The sequence below is a fragment of the Neolamprologus brichardi genome, chromosome 18 (genome assembly GCF_056152115.1).
Source record: "Neolamprologus brichardi isolate AB-2024 chromosome 18, ASM5615211v1, whole genome shotgun sequence".
In the NCBI taxonomy this organism is placed as follows: Eukaryota; Metazoa; Chordata; class Actinopteri; order Cichliformes; family Cichlidae; genus Neolamprologus; species Neolamprologus brichardi.
The window spans coordinates 26,904,841-26,929,265 of record NC_142121.1 but is presented as its reverse complement, the minus strand read 5'-3'; the positions used below and the strand labels follow the sequence as shown (position 1 = coordinate 26,929,265).

The 24,425-nt window shown below is 41.3% G+C and overlaps 2 protein-coding genes across 4 annotated transcripts in view; one reads left to right on the top strand and one right to left on the bottom strand.

The window, feature by feature from the left end:
• Positions 1–16,074, top strand: part of LOC102784989 (serine/threonine-protein kinase N2) — a 22,091-nt gene extending 6,017 nt beyond the window's left edge. For 2 of the 3 annotated variants that reach the window (XM_006786804.3, XM_087832224.1), the window contains exons 2-23: positions 293–457; positions 634–769; positions 4,477–4,631; positions 7,514–7,643; positions 7,777–7,922; positions 8,080–8,287; positions 8,730–8,915; positions 9,134–9,243; positions 9,338–9,481; positions 10,564–10,639; positions 10,876–11,032; positions 11,404–11,530; positions 11,961–12,097; positions 12,368–12,443; positions 12,640–12,731; positions 12,820–12,996; positions 13,086–13,148; positions 13,232–13,308; positions 13,495–13,637; positions 13,743–13,850; positions 13,931–14,011; positions 14,100–16,074. In XM_006786804.3, coding sequence (XP_006786867.1) covers positions 293–457; positions 634–769; positions 4,477–4,631; positions 7,514–7,643; positions 7,777–7,922; positions 8,080–8,287; positions 8,730–8,915; positions 9,134–9,243; positions 9,338–9,481; positions 10,564–10,639; positions 10,876–11,032; positions 11,404–11,530; positions 11,961–12,097; positions 12,368–12,443; positions 12,640–12,731; positions 12,820–12,996; positions 13,086–13,148; positions 13,232–13,308; positions 13,495–13,637; positions 13,743–13,850; positions 13,931–14,011; positions 14,100–14,303 — 2,898 coding nt within the window. In that variant the 3' untranslated portion in view covers positions 14,304–16,074. The remainder of the gene's footprint in view (positions 1–292; positions 458–633; positions 770–4,476; positions 4,632–7,513; positions 7,644–7,776; positions 7,923–8,079; positions 8,288–8,729; positions 8,916–9,133; positions 9,244–9,337; positions 9,482–10,563; positions 10,640–10,875; positions 11,033–11,403; positions 11,531–11,960; positions 12,098–12,367; positions 12,444–12,639; positions 12,732–12,819; positions 12,997–13,085; positions 13,149–13,231; positions 13,309–13,494; positions 13,638–13,742; positions 13,851–13,930; positions 14,012–14,099) is intronic. The other variant, XR_015716817.1, reaches the window with a different exon arrangement.
• gtf2b (general transcription factor IIB) lies at positions 15,826–24,425 on the bottom strand. The gene is made up of 7 exons (XM_006786805.2): positions 24,331–24,425; positions 21,067–21,179; positions 19,626–19,759; positions 18,560–18,706; positions 17,815–17,944; positions 17,217–17,498; positions 15,826–16,698 (listed from the first exon to the last, which is right to left on the bottom strand). The coding sequence occupies exons 1-7, from the start codon at positions 24,345–24,347 to the stop codon at positions 16,565–16,567; spliced, it is 957 nt and encodes a 318-aa protein (XP_006786868.1). The 5' UTR covers positions 24,348–24,425; the 3' UTR covers positions 15,826–16,564.

The following is a 24,425-nucleotide window of genomic DNA, read 5'->3' as shown; positions in this document are numbered from 1 at the left end:
TTATGAAGCAACAGCTTCAGCTGTTTTGCAATTCTGCACTTTAATGCAGTGCAGATTTGTTCTCTCCTTCATAGTTTAACATTGATAAGACCTGTTGATTAAATGCTAGTTTAAAATGCCAGTGTGCACAGTACTGACCTCTGCTTGTCCTTTCCTCCTCTTTTTTCCCCCCCCCACCATCCCTTTTCTCTTCTTCTTCTCCTCCCTTGCTGAACTACTCTTAATTACATTCCACATCTTCACCTTATCTGCTCTTTTGTTCCTCCTCCTCTTCCTCCTTCTCCTCCTCCAGGGGGATGCCCGGGGCCAACAGGTGGCAGAGCGCCTCGGTCTGGGACACAACCTGGACCTGTCGGACACCATGGTCCAACAAAAGCTGGATGAGATCAAGGAGCAGATCCGCCGTGAGATCCGTAAGGAACTAAAGATCAAAGAGGGTGCAGAGAACCTGCGAAAGGTAATGTCACAGATGTAGTATAGTATCTGCTGTTTCCCTCAAAATGTCTAAATCTAAATATATTATGCAGTTTTCTCTATCTCTCCCATGTCTAATAACATCACATTTATGATTAAGTTAATGGAGATGCTTTTCAAGGCTTTAAGGTGGTCTCCTCTCATTTTTCCGCCTCTCAGGTCACCACAGATAAGAAGAGCCTGGCTTACGTTGACAACATGCTGAAAAAATCTAACAAAAAGGTCGAGGAGCTTCATCAGGAGCTACAAGAACTTAACGCCCACATTGTGGTAAAAGACCCCGAAGAAGTGCTAGGTAATTACACAAGCGCTAAAGGAGGGCAGGGTCAGATTCAATAGATGGTACCAAAGTAGGAAGGGGTTAATATAAGTAGTCAAATAATTAACCATCAGAAAAATAATGTTCCCACCTAAGTTTTTGTACAGCCACTTAAGTAAATGTAATAATGGCATGCAAAGATTAGCCTTCATACAATGAATATTTTCCATGTTAAACGTCCTGGTAGTCTGTCATAACTTAATAATTACAAAAGCTGCCTACCTCAGGTTTACAGGGCCGAAACTCTCATTTAAGCTTTGGTAAAAACTGTAACCAGATCAATACACCCATGTGTCACCACCATCAGATGGACAGCGTCTTTTTAAAATCAAATACCTGATGTTAAGTTTACTTTAAGCTTCACATACAGTTTTTCATATACACACAGTGTTTGTTTAATTGTCTTATATGGCCGAAAACTCGCTGAATAATTAACAGATGAAGCACTGATGAAAATAAACTTTAGCTCCAGTCCTAATTGCCTTGTTGCAAATGACAGCACAGTCCAGGAGTCATGGTCTTGGACACATATTTTTCTATATTAAAGTCTTATTATGAAGCTCTGTTTCTTTATATCTTAATGTGTTCACATTTATTGTCGTCTTGTTTGCAGTCATAATCGTATGCTGGCATTCTTGTTTGCAGCCAGTGTGTTTTTAAAAGCTAAATTCATTCTCAGCTATGAGTTTATCCAGGTCACATAAGGCAACAGACCACTCTTCCAGTTAATGTATGTGTAGCAGTCTTATGGTTTAGCTGTAAATGCACAGCACCAAATAATTTTGTCTCTTTTGTGTCAGACGAGCACCTATGTAAACACACACAGAGCACATTCAGTGTTTGGAGGTGACTCACTCTCCAGAGGCTGACATTGTTGCATTCCACATTCCCGTGGCAGTTACAATGAGCTGTCGATTGTTCCTCTCCGAGGCTGTTGAAAGCCTGCTCCTTTGCATTTGTTGACAACAGTGGAATTTGGAGAGAGTGGACCACAGCAGCATCTGTGCATTCAGTGCGCTTTTTGTCACAGTAGCTGCCTTTTAGGGTAGCTGTTGGTGGCAAATGTCTGCGCAAATTCAGGAAGAGAAGGAATGGTTGTCCCGGCTCATTTGACAATAGGAAGTTGATGAAGAGGGATGTGTGAGTGTGTGTATTTGTTTGCTGGAGGAGGGAAGGGAAGTTGTCTTGTTAAATGGTTATCTTAAGTGAAAATAAATTTAGCCTGACTCTGTGACCTATCTGGTGAATAAGGGCTTTCTTTTTAAGTGACGCGAGGCCAGTGGAATGTCGCTGGCCATCGCAAAAACGGTCAAGAGGGACTGAGTGCAATTCAGCTCCTTAGACATGAGACAGCTTCTTGAAATATGTTCAGCTCTTGTTTCCTGAATTAGCAGGAAGGAGTTGCTCTGTCTCTCCGAGCAGCCCAGAATGTGTTTCTGTTCCAGGAGAAAGTTGAGGGGGCTCTGGTTATTCTCCACCACTCAGCTGAGGAGGCCAGAAATGGACTGACTCGCACTCAGGCGCTCTGTGTGAGCAGCAGGGGACACCAGTCAGGTCCCTCTGTCACATATGATCTCATTCATAAAGAAAACTAACCCCAACATCGTTTGTTATTAAGTCCCAATCTGTTTGCCTACCGCTCATCACACACAGGTTTAAGGTTCCCACTCACAATGTACTAGTTTAGACGGTGTAAGCATGTCTCATTGCCTTCTCATCAGATGCAGATGGGATTAATCTGAGGGAGGGTTCCCCTTGTCGATTGTCCAGCAGTGACATCAGCCCTGCAGCTATCTTGTCCTACGGCCCAGCAGGGACTAGATCACTCTTGGAAGAGGCGGGGGTTGTAGTCCTTGAATTCTTGGCTCGATGCGACCTCAGCCAAACCGCACCCCCAGGCGAAGAGGAAAGCCCCAGACATGTACTAGATGACACAAGCAGCACTTCTGCATGTGTCTTTTTAAATAGATGTCCTGTGACAGTTTTGCCCCGAGCACCTCTAAAATTCTCACCTTGCTCCACAGGCTTTTCTGCAAATACTCTGCTTTTCTTGTCTAGCCCTACCTCTTCAAGTGTGTCACCATATCAAAGCGTTACCCTGGAAGGACTAGCATCCTCCCCTCCTCCACATTAACAGAAAACTCAGCAGTGAAGCGCTCTCTCAGCTTATTAAGTCTCATTAGATGAATCATTTAGACTTTTAGTTCAAAGAATAAGTTACTTCCTTTTTGCCTGTATCCCGCAGGTGCTCAAAGGAATCGTTAGAGGGTGTTTTGATGAAGCATCGGACTGAATGAATCACAGACCTGCCTGCTGGTTATTGTTATCTGCATCTGGCTTTGTCTCAGAGTACAACGCCGTTTCTTTGCCAGTGTTATTTTGGGTCTTGACACCTTCAGTGAACTGTTGGTCTTTGGTTATGTCATGTGACATGTTTTGTGTCTTTGGATTTGGAAAACTCACTAAAAAACAGAGCTGAGCTTAAAGGCTAGAAGTTAAATACATGATGAAGTTTACTATGTTAAAGGACCTTGCAACAGATTGGAAGGGTTCATGCTTCAGATGTGGGCTCACTTAAAGAATGCTCTGACTCTTTTCTAAGACTACTGGCTTTATGAAAACATAGCTTCTGAAACTCAACTTGCAAGTCAAGTCAGGAGAAGTCGGGCAGGTTTTTTTGCCCACCTCACCCGTGTGTGTGAGAGTGAATGTTCTGCTCTGCTTTCGGCTGCAATGATCAGCTTGGAGAGGTTTTTTTTAAATGTATTTATTTATTTATTTTTTACCTGCACCTTTCAAGTTCAGACTTGACCAAAAAACACAACAAAACAGTGAACCTATCCACCAGGTCTGTGGTCCATCTCTGAGAGTAGACAACAGTGGGTTTAAGTATCTGTGTGTGTTTGCCTGTGTGCATTAATGTATAAAAGGAAAAACAAATAAATGTCTACAGATCTATGGACAGATTATTGTTTAGTCTTTGCAGCCTGTGGGATCTGGACATAGATCATTTTTAAAAGTTGATATTCTGTTACATGTACCTTTTTTACTTTGCATAAACAGTATAGGCACTAGTACTGGCAATCATCTGCATGTTCACGCTTGTGTGTTGTTCCTTTTTTTAAAATGCGTACAATAGAGATGGCCGCAGGGGTTTCCCTGTGCTGTTGGAACAGCGCAGACTTCAGGAGAGAGTCAATGAGCTGAGATCAGAAATGACAGCCTTTCATATTACAACTCCTGAATACCAAAGCATTAAAGCCAAACTCAGACTGAATAATTGTGGCTTCACATTTGAAGGATTTCCGTTCTGAGCAAAAATCCACAAAGCTTAGCTGACAATAGATTTCTTAATCCTAATGTTGTTGACTTCTGTAGTAGTTTTTGTGCTGAGTCAAGCATTGTGCTAACAAACCTCATCAAGTCATAAACAGCACACCCTTCTGAGCATGTAAAGTGTTCACTGAAGTTGCAACAGGACCAATTTATAAGCAGTTTATCAATCATTTTGCGGAGCTGCAGGATTGTTTAGCTTAATAAAAAATGGTGCACACATGCTCCGTTAATATTTGTAGCCTCTGTATATTTGTGCCAAATGTAACATGCTTGATGTAATGTCCACAATTGTTTCCAGATGGCCATAAGATGCTAATTTTTTTCCCCTTTCCTCTTCCTTTACCCAGAATGCCCTTTAACACCAGGTACCCCTAACAGCGAAGCAAGAATGTGCACCAGCAGCAACCGACTGGCGGCCTTAAAACGGCAGGTTGACATTGAGCTAAAAGTCAAACAGGGCGCCGAGAACATGATTCAGATGTACTCCAACGGGTCCTCCAAGGTAGGCGAAGGGTTACCCGGAGAGTCAGGCTTGCTCTGGTTCATGTCGGGCACAATCTGATGATACTTTATTTAATGAATAGATTCACTTCTACATAGCTGACTGCTTCTTCTGTTTTAGTCTTTGTTCAGTAAAAATAACAATGCTGAGATCTGGAAGCACAATATTAGCCACAGTTACAAACTATGATGTTGCTGGGTGGTAACATTATTACCTCAAACTAAACATATTGTGTGTTTATACAGTCAACAGGCAGTCAACTTCAAACCAGTTGGCATAGTGCCGTTTTGAGCTGTGTGGGTTTAGCCTGAACCTCATTTAAATTCAACAACTAAAAACAAAATGTTCTGCTCCTGGCAGCTTAAAGAAAGCAAGTAAGCAAAAACACCACCTGTGACTGCAGTAAGAGTGTTTTTGTCATCTCAATCCAGGTGATTTGGATGGCAAATGATTGTGATTCTTTACAGTTTAAAAAAGATGACATATCTTTACTACTTTGGAAAACGAATAAAATGCAACAGTACAGATTCAGCGTTGTAGCCGTCTTCTTGTGAGCTGTCAGCATTTCAGTAGATTGCTTTCCCCCCACCACCAAGTGGCTCACTGCCATGATAACAACAGGACCAATTTTCCTGTGAAATGTGTGATTATCACTGATCTGTTAGGAGTTTTCACATATTTACATGTAATTGTGTATTTACTCAGAAAATGACAGCGCAAAGTGTGTCTGCCTTACCTGGACTTTAGCATGCTTCATCACAGTGATGAATGAATTTACTTAAGGGGCTCACTACTCTTAAAAAATCCTTGATTCTACAAGTATAAATCTAGCTTAATTAAAAGTCATTATGAACAAATGATGAGGCTTGCTGGTTAATCTGAGTATCTGATTTGACCTTTTTCCAAAACACTACTTAGTGTAATTTTTGTACCGCAGGTTGTCAGAGTTTCCAGACTCATAATCACAAGTGCTTAGACTACTTAAGGTAAAGTCTTTTCAGAAAGGTGCTGTGAGCATAATCGCATGTTAACTGGAGCCGGCTGGCCTGTTGCCATTATGAATACCAGGCTGCTGCATGGCAGGTTTGCTTTTATAGCTTCACTATAGGGGAGGAGGAAACGGGAGAAGGCGCTGACACATACTGTGTGTCATATACACCGCTGTTTGTTCACAAAGCTCTGTTGGTCCTTGTGTGTCCTCGAATCCTCAGAGTCAGGGAGGACTATAATTTAGTTGGGAGGTGTGCGTTAAGTCACGAAGACCGGTAATAACAGCCGAGAGCCTCTCGTGTTAAGCTCGGCCCTTGTATCCGTCAGTAGTAATTCAAGCCAGTGTGTAGTAGATGGTTTGGTGTAGTCTGGAGTTTCTGGATTGAATTGGAATCATTGGCAAACCCCAAAGAGGGATTAAGCAGAGTCGAAGGAAGATTAGCGGCACTGTAATAACATTATTTCTAACTTTTTTTTGTTATTTTGGGTTTTATTTCCTTAACAAAAACAGACATGGTGCCTTTGGTTTCATGAAACATGCACACCGACTCATTTTGTCACCGTGTGTGTGTAAGTGAATCAAAATCATCCTAACCTGACAGAGTTTGCGCTGCGCTAGCGTACTGCCACTCCCTGGTTTCTCTGAGGAGACACGTTTGCCTAGAGGTGTACCATGCAAAGAGTGGTGGAACTGCTGTCAGAGTGACGCTTAGACTCTAAAGAAGAAAAGAATTCACAGCTGAAGAAAGTGACACAAAAGTGTGTTGAGTTTGAAGCTTGAAAGAGCCGAGTTCTCAGGACTGACCGTGTGTTAGAAATATAAAGGTTGCAGTGTCCGGTAGCAGGTGGAGACCAAGGACCACCTGATCTGTCCATCCAAGATGAGTGGCCCACTGCAATCATAACTGGGAATAACTGCAAAAATGCTGGAATCTAGTGTGATGATAGGTTATTGCCTTTTTAACCAGTGTGTGGTTATATTAATGTCATTTAGGTAAACTGTGTGAATACTTTTATTTTATTTTATTTTTCATTGAAGAGAGCTGCGTCTGTGTTCATAAACTCTGCTTGAAGCAGTTCTACATTTGTAATGAAGCAAACTGAGGTTAAGGATATTTTGAGGAATCTCATATTTGTGTGTGAATCATGTGGTTTAACTTTGAGTTTGTGAGTACCAACTGTTTGTGAATGAGGCCCCTTGCTTTTACTGTACATAGACAATGTCATGTAATCACCACCCACCAAAAACCGAAAACTCTTCTGCTTTGAAATGATACCATTTAGCTTTTTATTGCAGGATATTGTTAATAAAACTGTTTAGGTGGAGGACACTTGAAATTCTGGTGAGTGTAGTTTGAAAACTGTAATGCAATAAGCAGGGAGCTGTAAATTGATTTGCATTGTCTGGCTTGCTGGGGCGGGTGTAAGCGACCTTTCCCTGTCAGACCGACGGAGGCACCTTCCAGTTGGAACTATTCCTCTCCTGATGTCAGAGAGGAAGTGCCTGTTGAACGGAGGCCTTTCCTGCAAGCGCAGATATCAACAACCAGGATTTAAACTTAACAGGAATTTGGGGTGGAGTTTGCTTACTCCAATGTGTGTTTGCACGTAGGAAAGGTTCAGCAAACACAGCCGTGCACACTTTTTTTTTTCTTTTTTCTTTGGTGAATAATGGTTTTCCATGTTGTCATTTAGACTTCAAGTCCAATTAACGGCACGAACGGGTGTCTGGGCTTTTTGTGTTACATGCAACAAAACAGGACACGTGCAGAGGGATTAGGTGCATTTAGACAAAATGTTATTGAATCCTCTGATTCGGTCATCAATGGTCTGTAGAGATAAAATACCTCCCTAATGAGCGGTGATGGTTTAATTTCCAATTTTACTCACAGGATCGTAAGTTGCTAGCAGCCGCTCAGCAGATGCTTCAGGACAGCAAGACGAAGATTGAGTTCATCAGGATGCAGATCCTCAAGGCCAGCCAGGCCAGCGAGCTGAGCTTTGAGAACAATGATGTGATGGGTGAGCCTTCCCTTCCTTCAGAGCTTTTTTTTTTTTTTTTTTTTCTGAGGAGATTAAAACAGAAAGACAGAAACAGTGGTTATAAATCCGATGTCATCAGTGTGAATGATTCAAGTGTGACCTTGTACTCCAGAAAAGCCCATCATCAGCCCTTTAGACCTGCGGGTGGAGGAGCTGTGTCACCACGCCAAGATAGAGGCTGCGGTAGCCGAGGGAGCCAAGAATGTCATGAAACTTCTGGGCTCTGGAAAAGTCACAGAAAAGAGGGCACATTCAGAGGTAGGCTGTGTAAAACTGGACAACAAGTCAAAATCTGTCACTTTTGAGATCACGGAATCTTAGACTTGAGATGAAATGGATCTCTGGACTGCTGTAGTAAAATAATTTCCTTTCAATCTGTCTTAATTCGCTGCCTTATCCTCTTCCTTTCCTTCAGGCCCAGGCTCGTTTCAATGAGTCCAGTCAAAAGCTCGACCTTTTGCGATATTCCTTGGAGCAACGCCTCGCTGAGTTGCCTAAAAACCATCCTCGCAGCAACAGCATCATAGAAGAGCTGTCCCTGCTGTCGTCACCAGCCCTCAGTCCCAGATCCAGTATCATCTTCCCACAGTACAGCACCGTGACCAAGCCTGCAGCACTCACAGGTAACTGGACTATTGAGCTGTTCCTAATCACTAACAGTGCAAATAGGACTCAGTTTCTAAAGGTGGCCTATTGTTTTTTTGTTTGTTTTTGTTTGTTTTTGTTTGTTTCTTTACCCTTTAATTTAAAGTTTTATCCACTTTTAAGTATACTGAGCTGATCTGTGTGGACTGGTTTTTATTTTTGGTTGTAATACAGTGTGTACTTTTTGCTGTTGAATCAAAAAAAGAAGATGGATTATTAGCCAATCAGATCTGGTTGGTTGGTTGATGTTTTGTTTTTCCCCCCTAGTTATTTGGAGGTGCACAAATTATAGTCCAGTTTAGGAGCAGACAGTAAACTGGGCTAGCTCATTATACCAGTACATGGTGTCACTTGAAGTGGGAACAAACTTGTACAGGAGCAATTGCATAACATGTGTGTCCTGTCCTCGCTCACCTCCAGGCACATTAGATGTCAGGCTAATGGGCTGTCAGGATCTACTGGAAAATGTCCCAGGTCGTTCCAAAGCTGCATCTGTCCCGCTGCCTGGCTGGAGCCCCAGCGAGACCCGCTCGTCCTTCATCAGCCGAGCAAACCGAAACCGTGGCGTGAGCTCAAGGAACTTAACCAAGAGCGAGGAACTCTCCAGTAAGTACATCTGATCTCGTACACAAAATATTTACCGAAAGATGAACTGTGATATTGTGCTGATTCACAAACAAATGATCTGTTTACTTAAAGTGTGGGCATGACCCAGAGCAAATCGCACCTGAAACTGTAATATGGGTGAAGTGAAGCAACTGCCTGTTTAATACCAACTGGGATAGAATTGGGGTTTTGTTAATAGCTCAGTGCTTTTTCCTCAGATGAGATCAGTGCAGTGTTGAAGCTGGACAACACAGTGGTAGGACAGACGAGCTGGAAACCAGTCAGCAATCAGGCGTGGGACCAGAAGTTTACATTGGAGCTGGACCGGGTAACACACACATTCCCACCCTTGAACTACACCTGCGTTGTTGACTCTGTGTTTATACAGCACGGACGCTGAGTTTCACATCTTTGCGTTGCAGTCCCGGGAGCTGGAGATCGCTGTGTACTGGCGGGACTGGCGTTCACTCTGTGCTGTCAAGTTTCTGCGGCTGGAGGACTTCCTGGACAACCAACGTCATGGAATGTGTCTGTACCTGGAGCCACAGGGAATGCTGTTTGCTGAGGTATACAAACACCATTTCAGTTTAATTCCATAAAAGGGGGATAAGTAGTCAATCTAAAAATTAAAAAAAGTAATTTAAGTAGTAAATTAGCTTTGACTGGTCACAATTAAACATTATCTGGTAGGGCATGTATGGATAGACATACTTACTTATACTTATAGTAAATAAAATTGGAAACATGGTGAAGTGTGTCAATTGGTGATCTTTTTGTTTATAAAAGCTCACTTTTAAACTTGAAAAAAAATTGTAAATTATAAGACATGAATACTCTGAGAAGACCTTAACTGGAATCTTGGTGAAGTCTGTCCACAGAAGAATATTTCAAACGTATTACGGAGATGTCCAACTCCATGGTTTTTGTTTTTTCATTGTCTTTATTAGAGCAGTTTCATCACTGGGTTCATCCACTGTCTGAAACAAGCTCCAAAACAAGTTTTTAGCTTCTCTGCCTTTAAGCCAGCTTTCTTCTGATTGGCTGCCCCTTTTAAAGAGAAGGTTTAAGCAGCAGGTGGGTGGGGCTTCTGCACTCAGTCAGCTGTTATTGAGGGTATCCCATCTCTTCGATATCAAACAGATCCAGGAGTACAAAAAACTTGTCAATAAAATGATATCTGGAGCAGCCTGAAGGTTGAGTTCTGAAATAACAACGTGACGTAAACTAAGTGTGATTGTTAAGCTTTTGTTGCAAGACGGGGTTTAAATAATCTCTCACAGATAAAAACAAACTAATGACAGTCACTTGCCTCAAACAGTGTCTGCATCAGAAGTGTAGTTTAAAAGATGTTGTGTGTAAAATTACTCATGCATAAAACTTAAAATAAAATCAGAAGGTTTTACTGTTGGATGTAAGATTGTAAGATTGGATGTGGAGCTTTTTCAGTGTGATCTAATCCTGACAGAAATCTGTAAAGTGTTACGGGTGTGCATGATTTGGCACACTTTTGTGTTAGTTTCTAGTCTTGCGACAGCATGTCCTATGCTTGTGCATAACTACAGACATGTGTATTTGCACAGGAGAAAAGAATGCACAGGAAACAGATGTTTTGTTTTGTGAAATTACTTTTTTATTTCTCTGTTTTCAGGTAACATTTTTCAACCCTGTCATAGAGAGACGACCAAAGTTGCAAAGACAAAAGAAGATTTTCTCCAAACAGCAAGGTGAGTCGTTGCTGTGAAGCCATCACATGTTCTTATTTCTAAGGCAGCAGTGATGGATTCTTGGTTGACCTGCGTGTTTAAATATATTCAATGATTCTCCAGTGTTCATACATTTACTAAGTACTGTATGTAATTTCCTCGGATCCCTTACTTATTTGGTTGCATATTCCTGATTCTCTTCTTCCATTATTCATTTTTTCCTTATAGTCTTTTTCCTGTCTTTTACTCTTTGTCAGGTAAAACCTTTCTGCGAGCCCCTCAGATGAACATCAACATCGCCACCTGGGGCCGTCTGGTAAGAAGAGCCATACCAACCGTCAGCACAAACTCCTTCAGCCCACAGGCGGCTGAGACTGGATCCAGCAGCCTGCCTGGTTCACCCACACCCAGCAGGTACACAGCCATACAGCAACCACAGACTGGATAGAAAAGATGTGTATAGCCACTGTGACATCTGCAATTTTATTTTTCATCTCTGCCTTCTTGTAGGGTGCTAAGTAATTAACTAATGCTAGCAAACTTGTTTAGCATCTGCATAGCTCCATAAAGTGTATGGCTGCATTGCAAAGATTTTTACTCACCAAAACTTCTCGGATAGGCTGTACCACACCAACAGGTCATGTGATCAGTCGGATGATTACATTAAAACATGTAAACGTGCATTTTAATGCTGTAGTGTTTGCCATTTTTACATGGGTGTCTATGGGCACAGCTGCTCGGTAAGAAGAACTTTCACCACTGCTGTACTTCTGTCCCTTACACAGCGACCCGCTGGTGACCAAGCTGGACTTCGACAAAGAGCCCACTCCAGGGCCCAAACGTTACTCCATACCCGATGACATCCGAGAACCACAAGTGCATCACAGCGTTTCTGACAAGGGGGAAGTACAGGTATGGTTTTGTTTAAGGAATTACAAGAAGTGGTAATAAGACGCATGCGAGCTGATACAATCACGGATGCAGTCATGCTGAGCTCTCTGAGAATCTCCTGTGGGTAAAAGTCCACCATGCTGGGCCTCATTCCTGTGAGCTGGAGGGAAGTGTGTTGTTGCCAAACAAGTGAAATTTAATTTAAAAAAAAAATTAAAAAAGGAAGGAAATATTAGATTGTTACGCACTGAGAGAAATGATTTTTGAATTATGTTTTGTTAGTTAGATTCTTTAATAGAAAACCTTTGTTTCTCCAACGTTAGTTTTCATCTACAGAGAAACACTAAAGACTAAATTTAAAGTCACAACAAATAGGTGACCGGCACTGTTTTCATATTTACCCTGTGTGTCTCTTTCTGTCCTTCTGTTCTCCTGTGTTTCCTCTCCGCAGGATGCACTCGCCTCATTTGACTTCCTCAACAAGAGAATCAGCACGGTGATGAAGCCAGATATGGATGGAGTGGTGCACCATGAGTTCCAGCATCCTGACCTGGAGCTTACAGCCATTCAGAAAGACACAGAGATAAGGTAAGGAGGGTCACTGCTTGCCATGTATATGCTACTTTAAAGCGTTGAATTGATGACTGTTACTGTTTTTGTTTCAAATAAAAACTACTTACTACTCAAAACAAATTTCATTGGGTTAAACACTGCCCCCTGGCTTTGGCTCCATGTCACTGAATTTTCATGGTGGTGTCTCTTTCCTTGTTTTGTTTTGTTTTGCTGTAACTTTAAAGTTTAATGCAGGTTGGTTTGGAGTGAGTGAGTACACTGATGTATGCACTGGTCTCCTTCTAGGGAAGAAGAGCCGTTCCAATTTAGTCTCCAAGACTTTAAATGCGTGGCAGTCCTTGGACGTGGTCACTTTGGAAAGGTACTTTGAATAAAAATGCTGATGATGATTATCTTCTTGACATTTCTACTATATTAAGAATATGTTTAGTCAATTTAAAAAAAAAAAAAAGAAGAAGAAGAAGAAGAAATGTTTGCAATAAATTTTCTGTGGGCTGAATAACTTTTAGTAGCCAAATCAAGCAGGCAAAAAACTGAAGTGTTCATTTCCTCCACAGGTGCTTTTAGCAGAATACAAAAGCACTGGAGAGATGTTTGCCATCAAAGCTCTAAAGAAAGGAGACATTGTGGCTCGCGATGAGGTCGACAGGTACTCACTTAAAGCTCTTTCACAAACCCCCCACTGTCAGGTCACTTCGGTGTAATGTGGTGACTCAGCTTCCTCCTCTCTTTTCCAGTCTGATGTGCGAGAAGAGGATCTTTGAAACGGTCAACAGCGTCCGTCACCCGTTCCTGGTCAACCTGTTTGCGTGTTTCCAGACGCAGGAGCACGTTTGCTTTGTGATGGAGTACGCGGCTGGAGGCGACCTGATGATGCACATCCACGCTGATGTTTTCTCTGAGCCCAGGGCTGTGTGAGTGTCTTGTTAACGTGTGGGCAGGACCACAAACTCTCACAGCGGCACGTCGTCTAAATCTCCTGTGTTTTTGTACCTTTTTGCAGGTTTTATGCAGCCTGCGTTGTTTTGGGATTACAGTTTTTACATGACCATAAGATTGTGTACAGGTAAGGCCTGAGAAATTTACAGTAATACTTCAGTTCAAAGTCAGGGTCCCGAAAGTTATTTTTGCTCTCATTGCAATTTTCAGAGATTTGAAGCTAGATAACCTGCTCCTGGATACAGAGGGCTATGTAAAGATTGCTGACTTTGGGCTTTGCAAAGAAGGTAAATGGATGATGATGTCAAATTGAAACTTTGAGAGTTATTGAAAGCATAACCCTGTGGTAGATTGTTCACTCCTGTGCTGTAAGATCTTCAGAGAAGCAGAGTTATGAACTTGCTCCATCAGTTGTTGGAGGTACACATGTAGATTTGTTTTGGAGTGATGGACGTGCTCTGTGCTGCCTTCAGGAATGGGTTTCAGGGATCGCACCAGCACATTTTGTGGCACACCAGAGTTTTTAGCTCCCGAGGTTTTAACTGAAACGTCGTACACCCGCGCCGTGGACTGGTGGGGCCTGGGCGTCCTCATCTTTGAGATGCTGGTTGGAGAGGTGAGCATGTGTTTCGTCAAGATGTCAAGAATCAATCATTTATTTCTTGAATATGTTCCTTACATCAGGTTTTTTTCTTTTCTCCTTGGCACGTCTCTCTTTCAGTCACCCTTCCCCGGCGACGACGAAGAGGAGGTATTTGACAGTATTGTCAACGATGAAGTCCGCTATCCACGGTTCCTCTCAACTGAGGCCATCTCCATCATGAGGAGGGTGTGTAGACAGACAAGAAACGGTCTCTTTGTGCTCCTGGGTGTAAACTTTAACATTATATTTTTTGTCTTTGTGCTCAGCTTTTGAGGAGGAGCCCAGAAAGACGGCTGGGAGCAGGAGAAAAGGATGCAGAGGAGGTTAAGAAACATCTCTTCTTCAGGGTAAGAGGCAAAGAGAAAGTTATCACTGTGGTAATCAAAGAAAAGAACGCTGTTGTTACCCACTCGCTCTTTCTGTCTTTATTGATAGACCATCGATTGGACCGGGCTTTTGGCCAAGAAGGTGAAGCCGCCGTTCGTCCCGACCATCCTGGGCTCCAGTGACGTCAGCAACTTCGACGATGAATTTACCTCAGAGGCTCCAATCTTAACCCCGCCCAGGGAACCCCGAGTGCTGAACTCCGAGGAGCAGAACCTGTTCTCTGACTTTGATTACATCGCTGACTGGTGTTAGCTTCGCCTGAAACACACACTCACACTCTCACTCACACACTCACACACATACACACACACACACTGTGAACCAGCAAGCACAGCAATGACTGTAGATCCCATTTTTTTGTTTGTTTTTTAAATCCTTAAACAAGAACAGACAAACTCTTCCCTGCCCCTCATGTTTGGGGAGGAGCTTTCGGGCAGAACTGTGTGCCATTGAGAAGAAAGTCCAGATGCCTCCTGAGGACACACACTTACTACTTCTTTTTTTTTTTATATCCACATGAAGAACTTTTTTCTTTTCTTTTTTTTTTTTTTAAAGGAGAGGGGGAAAAGAATGAATTCTGTTGTTGGAGAGTGAAGCAGGCGGGATGTCCTCCTGTACAGACTGCCATCGTGTCCGTTGTCTGACCACTGAGAATGTTTTCCACATGAACTCTGAGAAAACGGCAACATCACAGTCATGCTATTTAGAGTCACTGTTTTCAATTTTTTTGATCTGTACAGATAATATTCAGTCGTATATTTTATTGTTTTGTTTTGGTTTGGTTTTTTCGTTAGTCTCGAAGCCCTCGCCGTACCTTATCTCACTGTAAAGTTCTGCAGCAATCGCATCTGAAAGTGGCGCTCATTGAATTTGAAGTGCTTAAAGCATCGTCACTGAATAGTCAACAACAACAAAACATCTTGACGACGACTACTACTACTGCTTCTTGACTTGAAAACGAGTAAGAGTATTCACTACATATTCTTTTGGGTCTAGCGGTCCAGTTTACCTCCTTTTCCTCCCAGCGTGTCCACCTGAAGCTTCCATGTCTTACACACCGCCCAAACTGGTAAATGAATTACTGTTTATTTTGAGCCGAGTTCATTAAAATGCCCTTTGGCTAAGGGAAAAAAATGATGAAAAACACTAAAATTATCTTCTGTCTGGTGCCCTCTAGTGGCCTCGCTGCTTTTGACCAGCTGTGGAGTTGATACAGTATCCAGTCGAGCATCACGATCAAACCGTAACATCATATGACCTTTGTTTTTGCTCTTTGATTCCTTCATGTCCTTACAGAACAACCATGTGTGTTGGACTTGACTTTTTTTTTTTCTTTTACCTCAGTAAAGACACTAAAGCGTCTCGCCCAGTTACAGCTACCGAAACCAAACTCATCCTGTCCTCCCTGGAGTAGCAGAGGAGCGGCTCTCTGTAGTTTAAACAATCTGACACACTGAAAGTTTACATAAAGGCAGATTTAAAGAGGTGGTTTTGTGCAGAAGTCGGTGTCCTCAGCTGTTGCTTTGGAAATGAGGCTACAAAGCTCATAGTAACTCTAGGTCTCCATCCAGAAGCCATTTGAAAGCTTCCTGTTGTTCAGGTTACATGTTGTAGCTGACATAGGGGGCACGGCACTCTGTTAGTGTGGCTGTTCTGTATAAACTGACTCAAATGTTGCAGAGCTGTTTATGAATCACTACAGGGGGAGGGCAGGGTATATTTTATATAAATATATATACATACTGTATGTACACAATTAAGCTGAAAGCACTAATTTTATCAATAGTTTTTAATTATCAACGTTTCTTAATGAAAATAGATTGTACAAAGTGTTTGTTTTTTTTATTCTTTTGCTTGTGCATGTTGTTGCCAGAACAGATGAACTTTATGGATGGTACACCAAGTACTCACAGCAGTTGCTCTTCATCCTCCGGTGTAAAAAAACAAAGAAAATCAAAGGCATTGTTGCAGTCATTGTTTGTTGCCCATCACGAATGCACAAATTAAACATTTGTAACAGTGACTGTGTTTCTGGGTTTTCCATCATCTCTGGAAGTTTGAGGTCATCTCCACATACACAGAAAATTTAGTTTTATCCAAACACTGACCTGGTTTAAAGAGAAATTTTATTTTTATTTAAATTACCCAGAACAATTCAAACACACTAACAAAATAGAAACTGGTAATTTTCTACAAAAAAACAAGTTTTTTTGTGTACAGTATGAAATCAGCCTAAAATTGCAAGTATCAGTTACACTTCCCACTTGGACATATATACATTGTACAGTATATACACTCAAATGAAATACTGCAAGTACAGTCTGCAAGCTGTTTATTTAAGTACTGGAATGTGTGTCCGTTGCACCTGTCAGACTTTGGTGTCGTCTAAGGCAGGACAAGAGAAATCTTCCAAAACCAACACGCATCATTAAAAAAAGAAAAAACAGCAATAATAATGGTGATGATCTTGTAGGTACAGCAGAAATTGTTGTGCTGTACGAGAGGAGTGTTCTTCACAGTTGGGGCAGTTTATCAACAGGTGTATCAAATTTGAAGTCTGGGGGGAAAAGCTCTGCAGCCCGTGGGTAGATGAGTCGATACGACTGTCTGATGGTCACATCTGCAACACCAGCGATGTCTCCGATTTCTGTGGAAGAGCATGACAGACAATTCAGCCATTACTATAAGTATATGAGGAATGGTGCCAGTGCATTTTTCTTAACAGCTTTCTTGACAGTAAATACAGACCTTTAACACTCCTCTGACATTAACATCAGTACAAAAACTGCACCAGGAGCTTCATAAAAACGGCTTATGGCCGAGTGGCCTGGAACTAGGTTGACTGGTCGTTTCGCACATGGACTAAAACCTGTGATCAGTGTTTTTAAAGCGATTAAAAGTTCTAACTTTGAACAGAAACGAGCATTGTATATATGATGAAAAAAAAGAGGGGCTTTTCTGACAGACTGCTAGTAAAGAAACAACTTAAAACTGTTTCTTTCTCCAAAAATGGTACAAGGTCTGGACTGAAGAGGAGTTAAAAAGCAGCCAATGCCCAAAAAAAACATTGAAAGGCCTTCAGAAAGTCTAGAGACCTGTGGATCAAGACTTAAAAATGGCGTGAAAAGTCTACCTGTTGTCTAACTCCAGTCCATAATCTCTTACCTTTCTGGGTCTTCTTCTCTGCTGAAGCTTGGGAAGCCATGTAGATGGCAGCTGCAGCTACAGAGATGGGGCTCCTGCCAGGCACCAAGTCGAGCTCCACGGCCTTCCTGGCGATGAAGGTGGCTGCCATTTGCACCTGTTTGGGTAAGCCGAGGTTGGAGCAGAAGCGGGACATGAAGTCCCCAGTGGTGATGAGGTCTACGCTGGTCTCCAGTGCCTTCAGGATCAGTTTGAAGCACCTACCGATCTCTTTCTTTGAGATCCGGGACACAGCGCAGATCTCTGCAGAGGAAAGGAGATTTTTAGGGGTGGTTGGATGGACTGAAATTACTTTTTTTTAAGGTTTTATCCTTAAGCACATCCTACACTTCTGCCTCCTGACTACTCCTGTAAATAACATTTACTGATGGCACCACATGAATAACAAACAGTCCTGTGTTGGCTTATTCCATGAAAATGTGAGTGAGCGAGCAAAAAGAAAACACATAAGTTCTTTATGTGAATACATTTTGTCCAGAACACAACACAGAGTTATATATAATCATTTAAACAAAGATAGTAAATTACTCAAAATCACACAAGACAAATTTATTCTGACCTTTAAAGGTTCGCGGCACACCCTCCTGTCTGCAGGCGATGTAGAGACAGGCTGACGCGATGGCATCATTGGCTCGGCCCTTCAGGCTCTTCTGTTCATAAACCTGCTTAAATAAGTTGTTTGTTCTGTCCTGAGGGGGAAAAACATTATTTACACTTTAATTTCAGTGTCATGGATTTTATGCTTCTGTTAGAATTTAACTGCATTTTAACAGTGTGATGTTTGTCATTACATGACCTTAAAACAGGGAAGTCATTTCATTTCAGTTTAACAAAGTTGCTGAGTCTATATTTGTGGCTCTTTTATGACACCGTTTTGCTTAATTTTTAATAAAAATGATACGATCATGTCTGAATTAATATTTAGGAACACGACCATAGCCCACGACCCTTTTGTTCCTTAAAATGAGACTATCCTCACAAGGAAAACTGCGTGACAGCTTCAACTGAGACTTCAGTGCGAAAAACAACAACAAGAACTTTGGTAAATAGAACAAAGGAAACAAAAACAAAAGCAGTTTTTTGCACACAAGCGGGATTTATGTTTCTTTCTGCTCTCCATTAGCACTCTGTTAACTTTTAACATCTCATTAGATTCACTTTCTATTTCACAGTCTGTCACCTGTTCACAATGACGACAAAAAGCAGATGAAGTTATCTGTGCTGAGCAACTTTCTCTGCTCTCAGTGCGACTGTTAGGCCACAGCAGAAAATATTTTTACAGGTTATTATTTTTTGTTACTTACTACGATGTTCCTCGGCAGGTTGATGCGATCCGCCATGGTGCTGATCTCTTTGAAGGCGTTGAGCATGGCCCGGTCAGAGCTGGTCATGGTTCTCCTGTTCTGGTACTTCGAGTTCCCGAATTCATCAAAGCTGGCAGCTCCTGTTCCCTGTGGAGGTAAACGGTGCATGTTTACCAGTGAAATTATTTCATGTGAAACCACAGTAACGTCAAATAAATTACAGCTAAAAATTTAATTCACTCAATATTTTTGTACCCAAACTGAGCCAGTACACTTGACTTCTTCATTCAGCCACTAAAAGTAATTTTTCTGTTCAGCAATGTCAGTAAATAAGTAATTTGCAATCGAACAATAATGTGCTTTGCGATTTTTTCTGCATTTCTTAAGTACTGTACATTCTGTTACAGTGGATGCTTATTTTAAACAGAATTAAACATTGAAAATATTTAAATGATGAAGTCCGCCTATATGAAAGTGATCCCTGAGCCAAAAGCTCAGAACCCACACTGCTCTAATTCAATTTATGATGTCAAAATTAGGAGACATCCCCTAATATGGTCATTCAGGCTCACAGGACAGCTAATCAGAAGAAATTTTGTGTAAAGGAGAAGAGCTAATAACGTCCCGTGACATCATTTGCATGCGACACAGGTGGATGTCGAGGTGATGGTATACCTGCTGCTCGGTCTGTGGCTTTTCCTCAGACTCGGGCACCACGGTATAGTTTCTGTGTAGCCAGGTTTAGCAGGGTTTCAAAAATAGTGGTTTTAATTTTCCTGATGGAGATGCTTTCATGTCTCATCGAGTAATGCCGCTGACTAGCTATTCGTCGGCATACAGTTTGCTGACATCACATTTTTGGATCGCCTTGGATTGTCCCAGTCAAATAGGAACTAAAAAAGTACCTCCTACCAGGTACAATTATTTAGTCTCAGGAAAACCTTAAAAACCGTGTCTAGCTGTGCCAAGGCAACCCGAGCACATACTAATAGAAAAGCTACTCTAGCAGCCATCTTTAATAGGGTGAAAACAAAAGGTTGGCTTTTTATTTCAAACAGTGTCTCACCTTGCTGATCATGGTGGTTAAGTCCCCTCCATTGAGTAATGTGTTCTGGGCGTCTCCCACTCTGGATGGGTCCTTGAGGGCTTTCTCATTAGAAAACGTTCTCCACTCTGAGCCCACATCGATTACACGATCACCTGAACATATGATTTGGATAACTGAAGAAAGATTCATTTAATACAACATTTACTATTCAAACTATCAATAGATCAAGATCAAGTTCTTGAGCTGCAACATTTCACTGTATTACAGCTTGGACTGAACGAGGCGTTTCTGATGAAGCTCCAGCTTTTAAATTGTTGCTGATTATATAATTTTCTGCAAACTGATGCCAGAAATTAAAATGCTTACGATTTAAAGTTTACTTTCAACTTGACTACCTAACACTCGCAACTTAATCTTCAGCTGCTTGTTTATCTGTTTTGAATTCACATCCACTGCTCTGAAAAGGGTTACTCTCTGATAGATATAACTGACACTACAGAAGGTTTTCAGGGATTCACCAACACTCGAAAAGCTTTGATGGCTGCTGCTGTTCCTTGTGCCTGGTAATATTTCATCCCTCTGAAATAAGTTACCAGAAGATGGTGCAATAATATAAGCAAATTCAGTCAAAGACATGCTCAGAATTTAAGTTTCAAACACTGCTGCTACTATGTCAGTCCTCCTCTATTGTCTTTCCTTGGCTCTTCCACTACATGTTCTCCTACTACGCTCCATTACTACTACTGCGGTTTTGAATATGGCTCAATTATTTTACACCAAAAAGGAAAAGATAGGGGTGTGACATCAGCAATGAGGCAAACTGTCTGAACAAGGCCATTGCATTCTTCAAGTTATTATGACTGTCTCTTCCAGGAACTGTGGACTGGGGTTGAAGATTAGATTTGATATTTTAATCCTGTTTTTCTTGCCATCCATCAGTACTCCTAATATCTTGAGGCAAAGTGACATTCATCTCCTTAGAGGCTAACCAAAGCTATGGAAACGGGAACAGAGGGCACTTAAGCTTGCATTAAAGGGCGGCGGGCGTCTCTATTCTCTCGGCTAACCTGCTCTGTCCTGAAGGGGCTCATTAGAGGAGAGCTCGTTGCTCCCTAAAGCTTTGTCTAATAGCAAGCATCAAGCTTTTTGCCTCTCATACTATATCTTAACCTTTACACAAAATACATTCCCTACTTCCTACTATCCACAAGACAAAAACCTGTCATGTCACCTGACATCTATGGATAATTTTAAACAAAATATTTAATTTACTTATACACTTTTGGAAAATGTGGCCTTGCATAGCTCGGAATTGAACTATGATGACAAAGCAAATGAGTTCAGGAAGATGTGTGCTGAAAAAAAAAACCCCAGTTCAGTTCAGTTGAGATAACAAGTACAGGAAACCAAATACAGGATGTGTTCAGTGGAAGCTCGATCTAAAACCATGTATACTTGCCTACTACAAGGCCACATTCAGGGCAGATCATGTCCCCTGCTCTGTAGTCCTCCACCAGACAGGCATCAGGGTGGTTGGGACACTGAACTCTGGGAAGGGCCAGAACATCTGGGCTGCAGAAACAAACAGATAAGAGGTCAAAAGCAAGAAAAGTTTAAAAACAAAGGCAAAGATGGGGATGGGTAGAGAGAGAATTTGTGTTCAATTCATGACACTAAACATCATTTTTACCCCCAAAGTCAAATCTAAATGAAAAATAAAGATTCAAACGGCCAATTCATAAAAGACTACTCAGAGTAAAACATGGGAACATAACACCAACTGTTCTGAGAGGGCAAATTTACATACATACAGACTATGTTACAGTCTAAATATACTTCACCTTTTCAGTTTCCTTTCCCTTTTTGTGTTTCAGAAGAAGTGCCTAACTGAATGTTCACCAACAACACATCTCACAAAGCAAGTAACAGCATCAAAAACACAAAGATAGTAGCTAGCAACAGTACTTTAAACACAAGGCTGTTTTGGTGACAGGTTCATCTCACTGTTCTGATAATCTTTAAGACACACTAGTGTTCAAAGGTTTGAATTCAATCATAAACCTAGTGTTTTTTTTGGGGTTTTTTTTAACTGTGTAACAAAACAGGGCATGGAACAAGACATGGGAACAATACACACACAAATTAATATACTGGTATAAACAGTAATATGAGATTGTGTGTGCCGCATGGATGTTTACAGCTCTACTCGGTCTAAAAGCTGGGATTTACAAACATGATAAGAAATAGGGGGCCGGAGATGGCAGCATAGTGGTCTGGCATGATCAAACTGACTTGTACACAAAATAACTTCAACCAGGACTCTGTGTGCTCCCCCTAAAAAGCTTGAACTGGTGATAAAAGACTAAAAGAAAAAAACGAATGGCTCACAACAAGCATTAATCAGCTGGACGTTAGCAGAAATGCGGTGTAATGAAGAACAGGAAAAAAGATCTAACAAAATTCAAACTACGCTTGACCAAAAGTTGAGCAATTTAGGTGATGCAGCAGAAATGCTGGTCAACAACAACCACACAACGGGACAGTTAAAATAAACTGAAGATAAAAAGCCACCCACACTAAAATCCTCAACTTCCTACATCAAGAAATTAGTAACTGCTGTGGATGCTCAGGTTAAATCTGTCTCACTCTTTGATCACTGAAGAAATAGTGTCCTGTTGAGTTCCACTCTGTCACTCTTCATCCCTTTATCACATATGGATTACTACAACTGTCCACATACCTAAGTAAAGCCTCCCAGAAACATCTGCAGGTTGTTTAAAACACCTGTTCTGACTGAGTCTTCCAGCTATTCACATTTCACACTGTTGTTAATTCGGTTGCACCGACTCCCCATTAACATCCACGTTAAGATCCTGAGTTTGACTTTTAGGGTTATGCATGGACAGGCACTATTGTACATCAGTGAACTTTTACATCCCTAGCATGTTCCCTGAAATCATGTGATCAGGGCCTGTCGGCTGTGCATCATACAAGGCTGAGAACTAAATGAGAAACAATTCAGACTCTGGAACTCTCTCTCCCACTGAGCCTGAGATTGTTGAACTCTTTTTTTAAAAAAAAAACAAAAAACAAAAAAACAGCAGCTTAAAAGTTTTTTGGGGCATTTCACACAATTATTTTACCCTGGTCTGACTTAGCTTTTAAGTTTGCAAACTTGTAGCTCATCCCCGTGGTTTGGTTTGTTTTCACACAGAAAAATTCAAGTGAATGTCAAGCGAATAAAAAATGTGTCACAACAAATCATATGAGAATGTTCAGTGCGTTCACTGGCCAGATGTGTCTGGGGTGGATTCAACAAAAGTAAATACGGTTAGTTGAAAGGAGATATCCTTGAGTTATATATATAGCTATACATTCTTACTTAGTTTAGGTAATCTGTGACAGTAGTGGGTGTTGTTCCTCGCCGCAATGCCGAAAAGTAACAGAACAGTCAAGGAGTGGGAGGTTTCTGATTAAGGGTGGATGAAACAAATAAGGTATCTTTTTTATCTGTTTAATCAAGATAAATCCACATCTCTTTGACAGATGCTTGTCAACACATGACCGCTGGTGGGTCTGTAACCACACAAGGTGTTATACACAAATGTACATTTCTGGCATTGGCAAATTAAACTGTAATCCACTTTTTTTAGATCATGGATGGTAATCTCTTCACTGTTGGTGGATTTCTGATTTATATTACATTAGGGGTGGGTTTTAATTATCGATTTTCTGTGTTTTATCCTAAGTTACTTTGATACAAAGGCGTCTGATGTGATGCTTACACCTTTGATAAAGTCTCACAAGTGTCAGCTTTCTTTTTATAGGTATAAAAATATAGATATGTACTGATAAATGATAAGAATTATAATATTTCTGACTGTCTGAGGCAAAATTTCCCTGATTCAAATCGAATCCATTCGGGACCTTGTGAATCGGAATCGAATCGATTCTAGAAATCTGTGACGACACCCAACCCTATATTACATACGTCCGATATTGAATTTGAAAGAAAAAAAAAAACCCGCATCCATCGGGTTTTTACATCTTTGCTAGGTAAACTGGAAATACTTCACAATAGCAATCATTAAAAGAGTGGATGTGAAACTGTCAGTCAAATTAGCTCAATCAACTGCATTTTACTCCTTCATACGCACATCCTTACGGTGCCACTGATAGGAAAATCAATAACGTAAGAAACTTTAAATGCAAAACTTATTTGGTAAACTACAGTAATTTATTATACGTGCGTAAAGGAGGGTACGTCAAACCACTGTTGTGTAAAGGTAGACGGACTGCACGGGAAACTGCGTGTGTTTACAAATGATTCACAACTGCTCACTGAGTGGTAACGTCAACAACACATTAGCTTCAGTTTCAGCTACACACCATTGTAATACACGAAAAAAGTTGAAATGGTGGACAAATAAGTCTACAATGCAAAGACGATAACGTGGCAAAAAGCAGGAGCATCAGCACCACATCGCTGTGCAACAAAAACACCGACTTCTGGTGACATCTAATGATTAGCTGCTAGCCAGCTAACTAGCTGTGCTAACAATTAGCACAATGAAACGAACAGCGATCGGTAAGCACAGCGACGTATAGTGTTTTAGCTTTAGTAACCACGACGCACACCAGTATTTGTTCTTATGAATTAATATTCTTAGAACCATATGTAAAGAAAGTATATGTATTACATTTTCTCGGCTCTACCACTTACCGGCTTGTAGACGCCATGTCACTCCTCGCTCTGTCTCAGATTCAAAGAAACAAACGAGTGCGGCACCTCTATTTATAACCTCTTCTGATCACGTG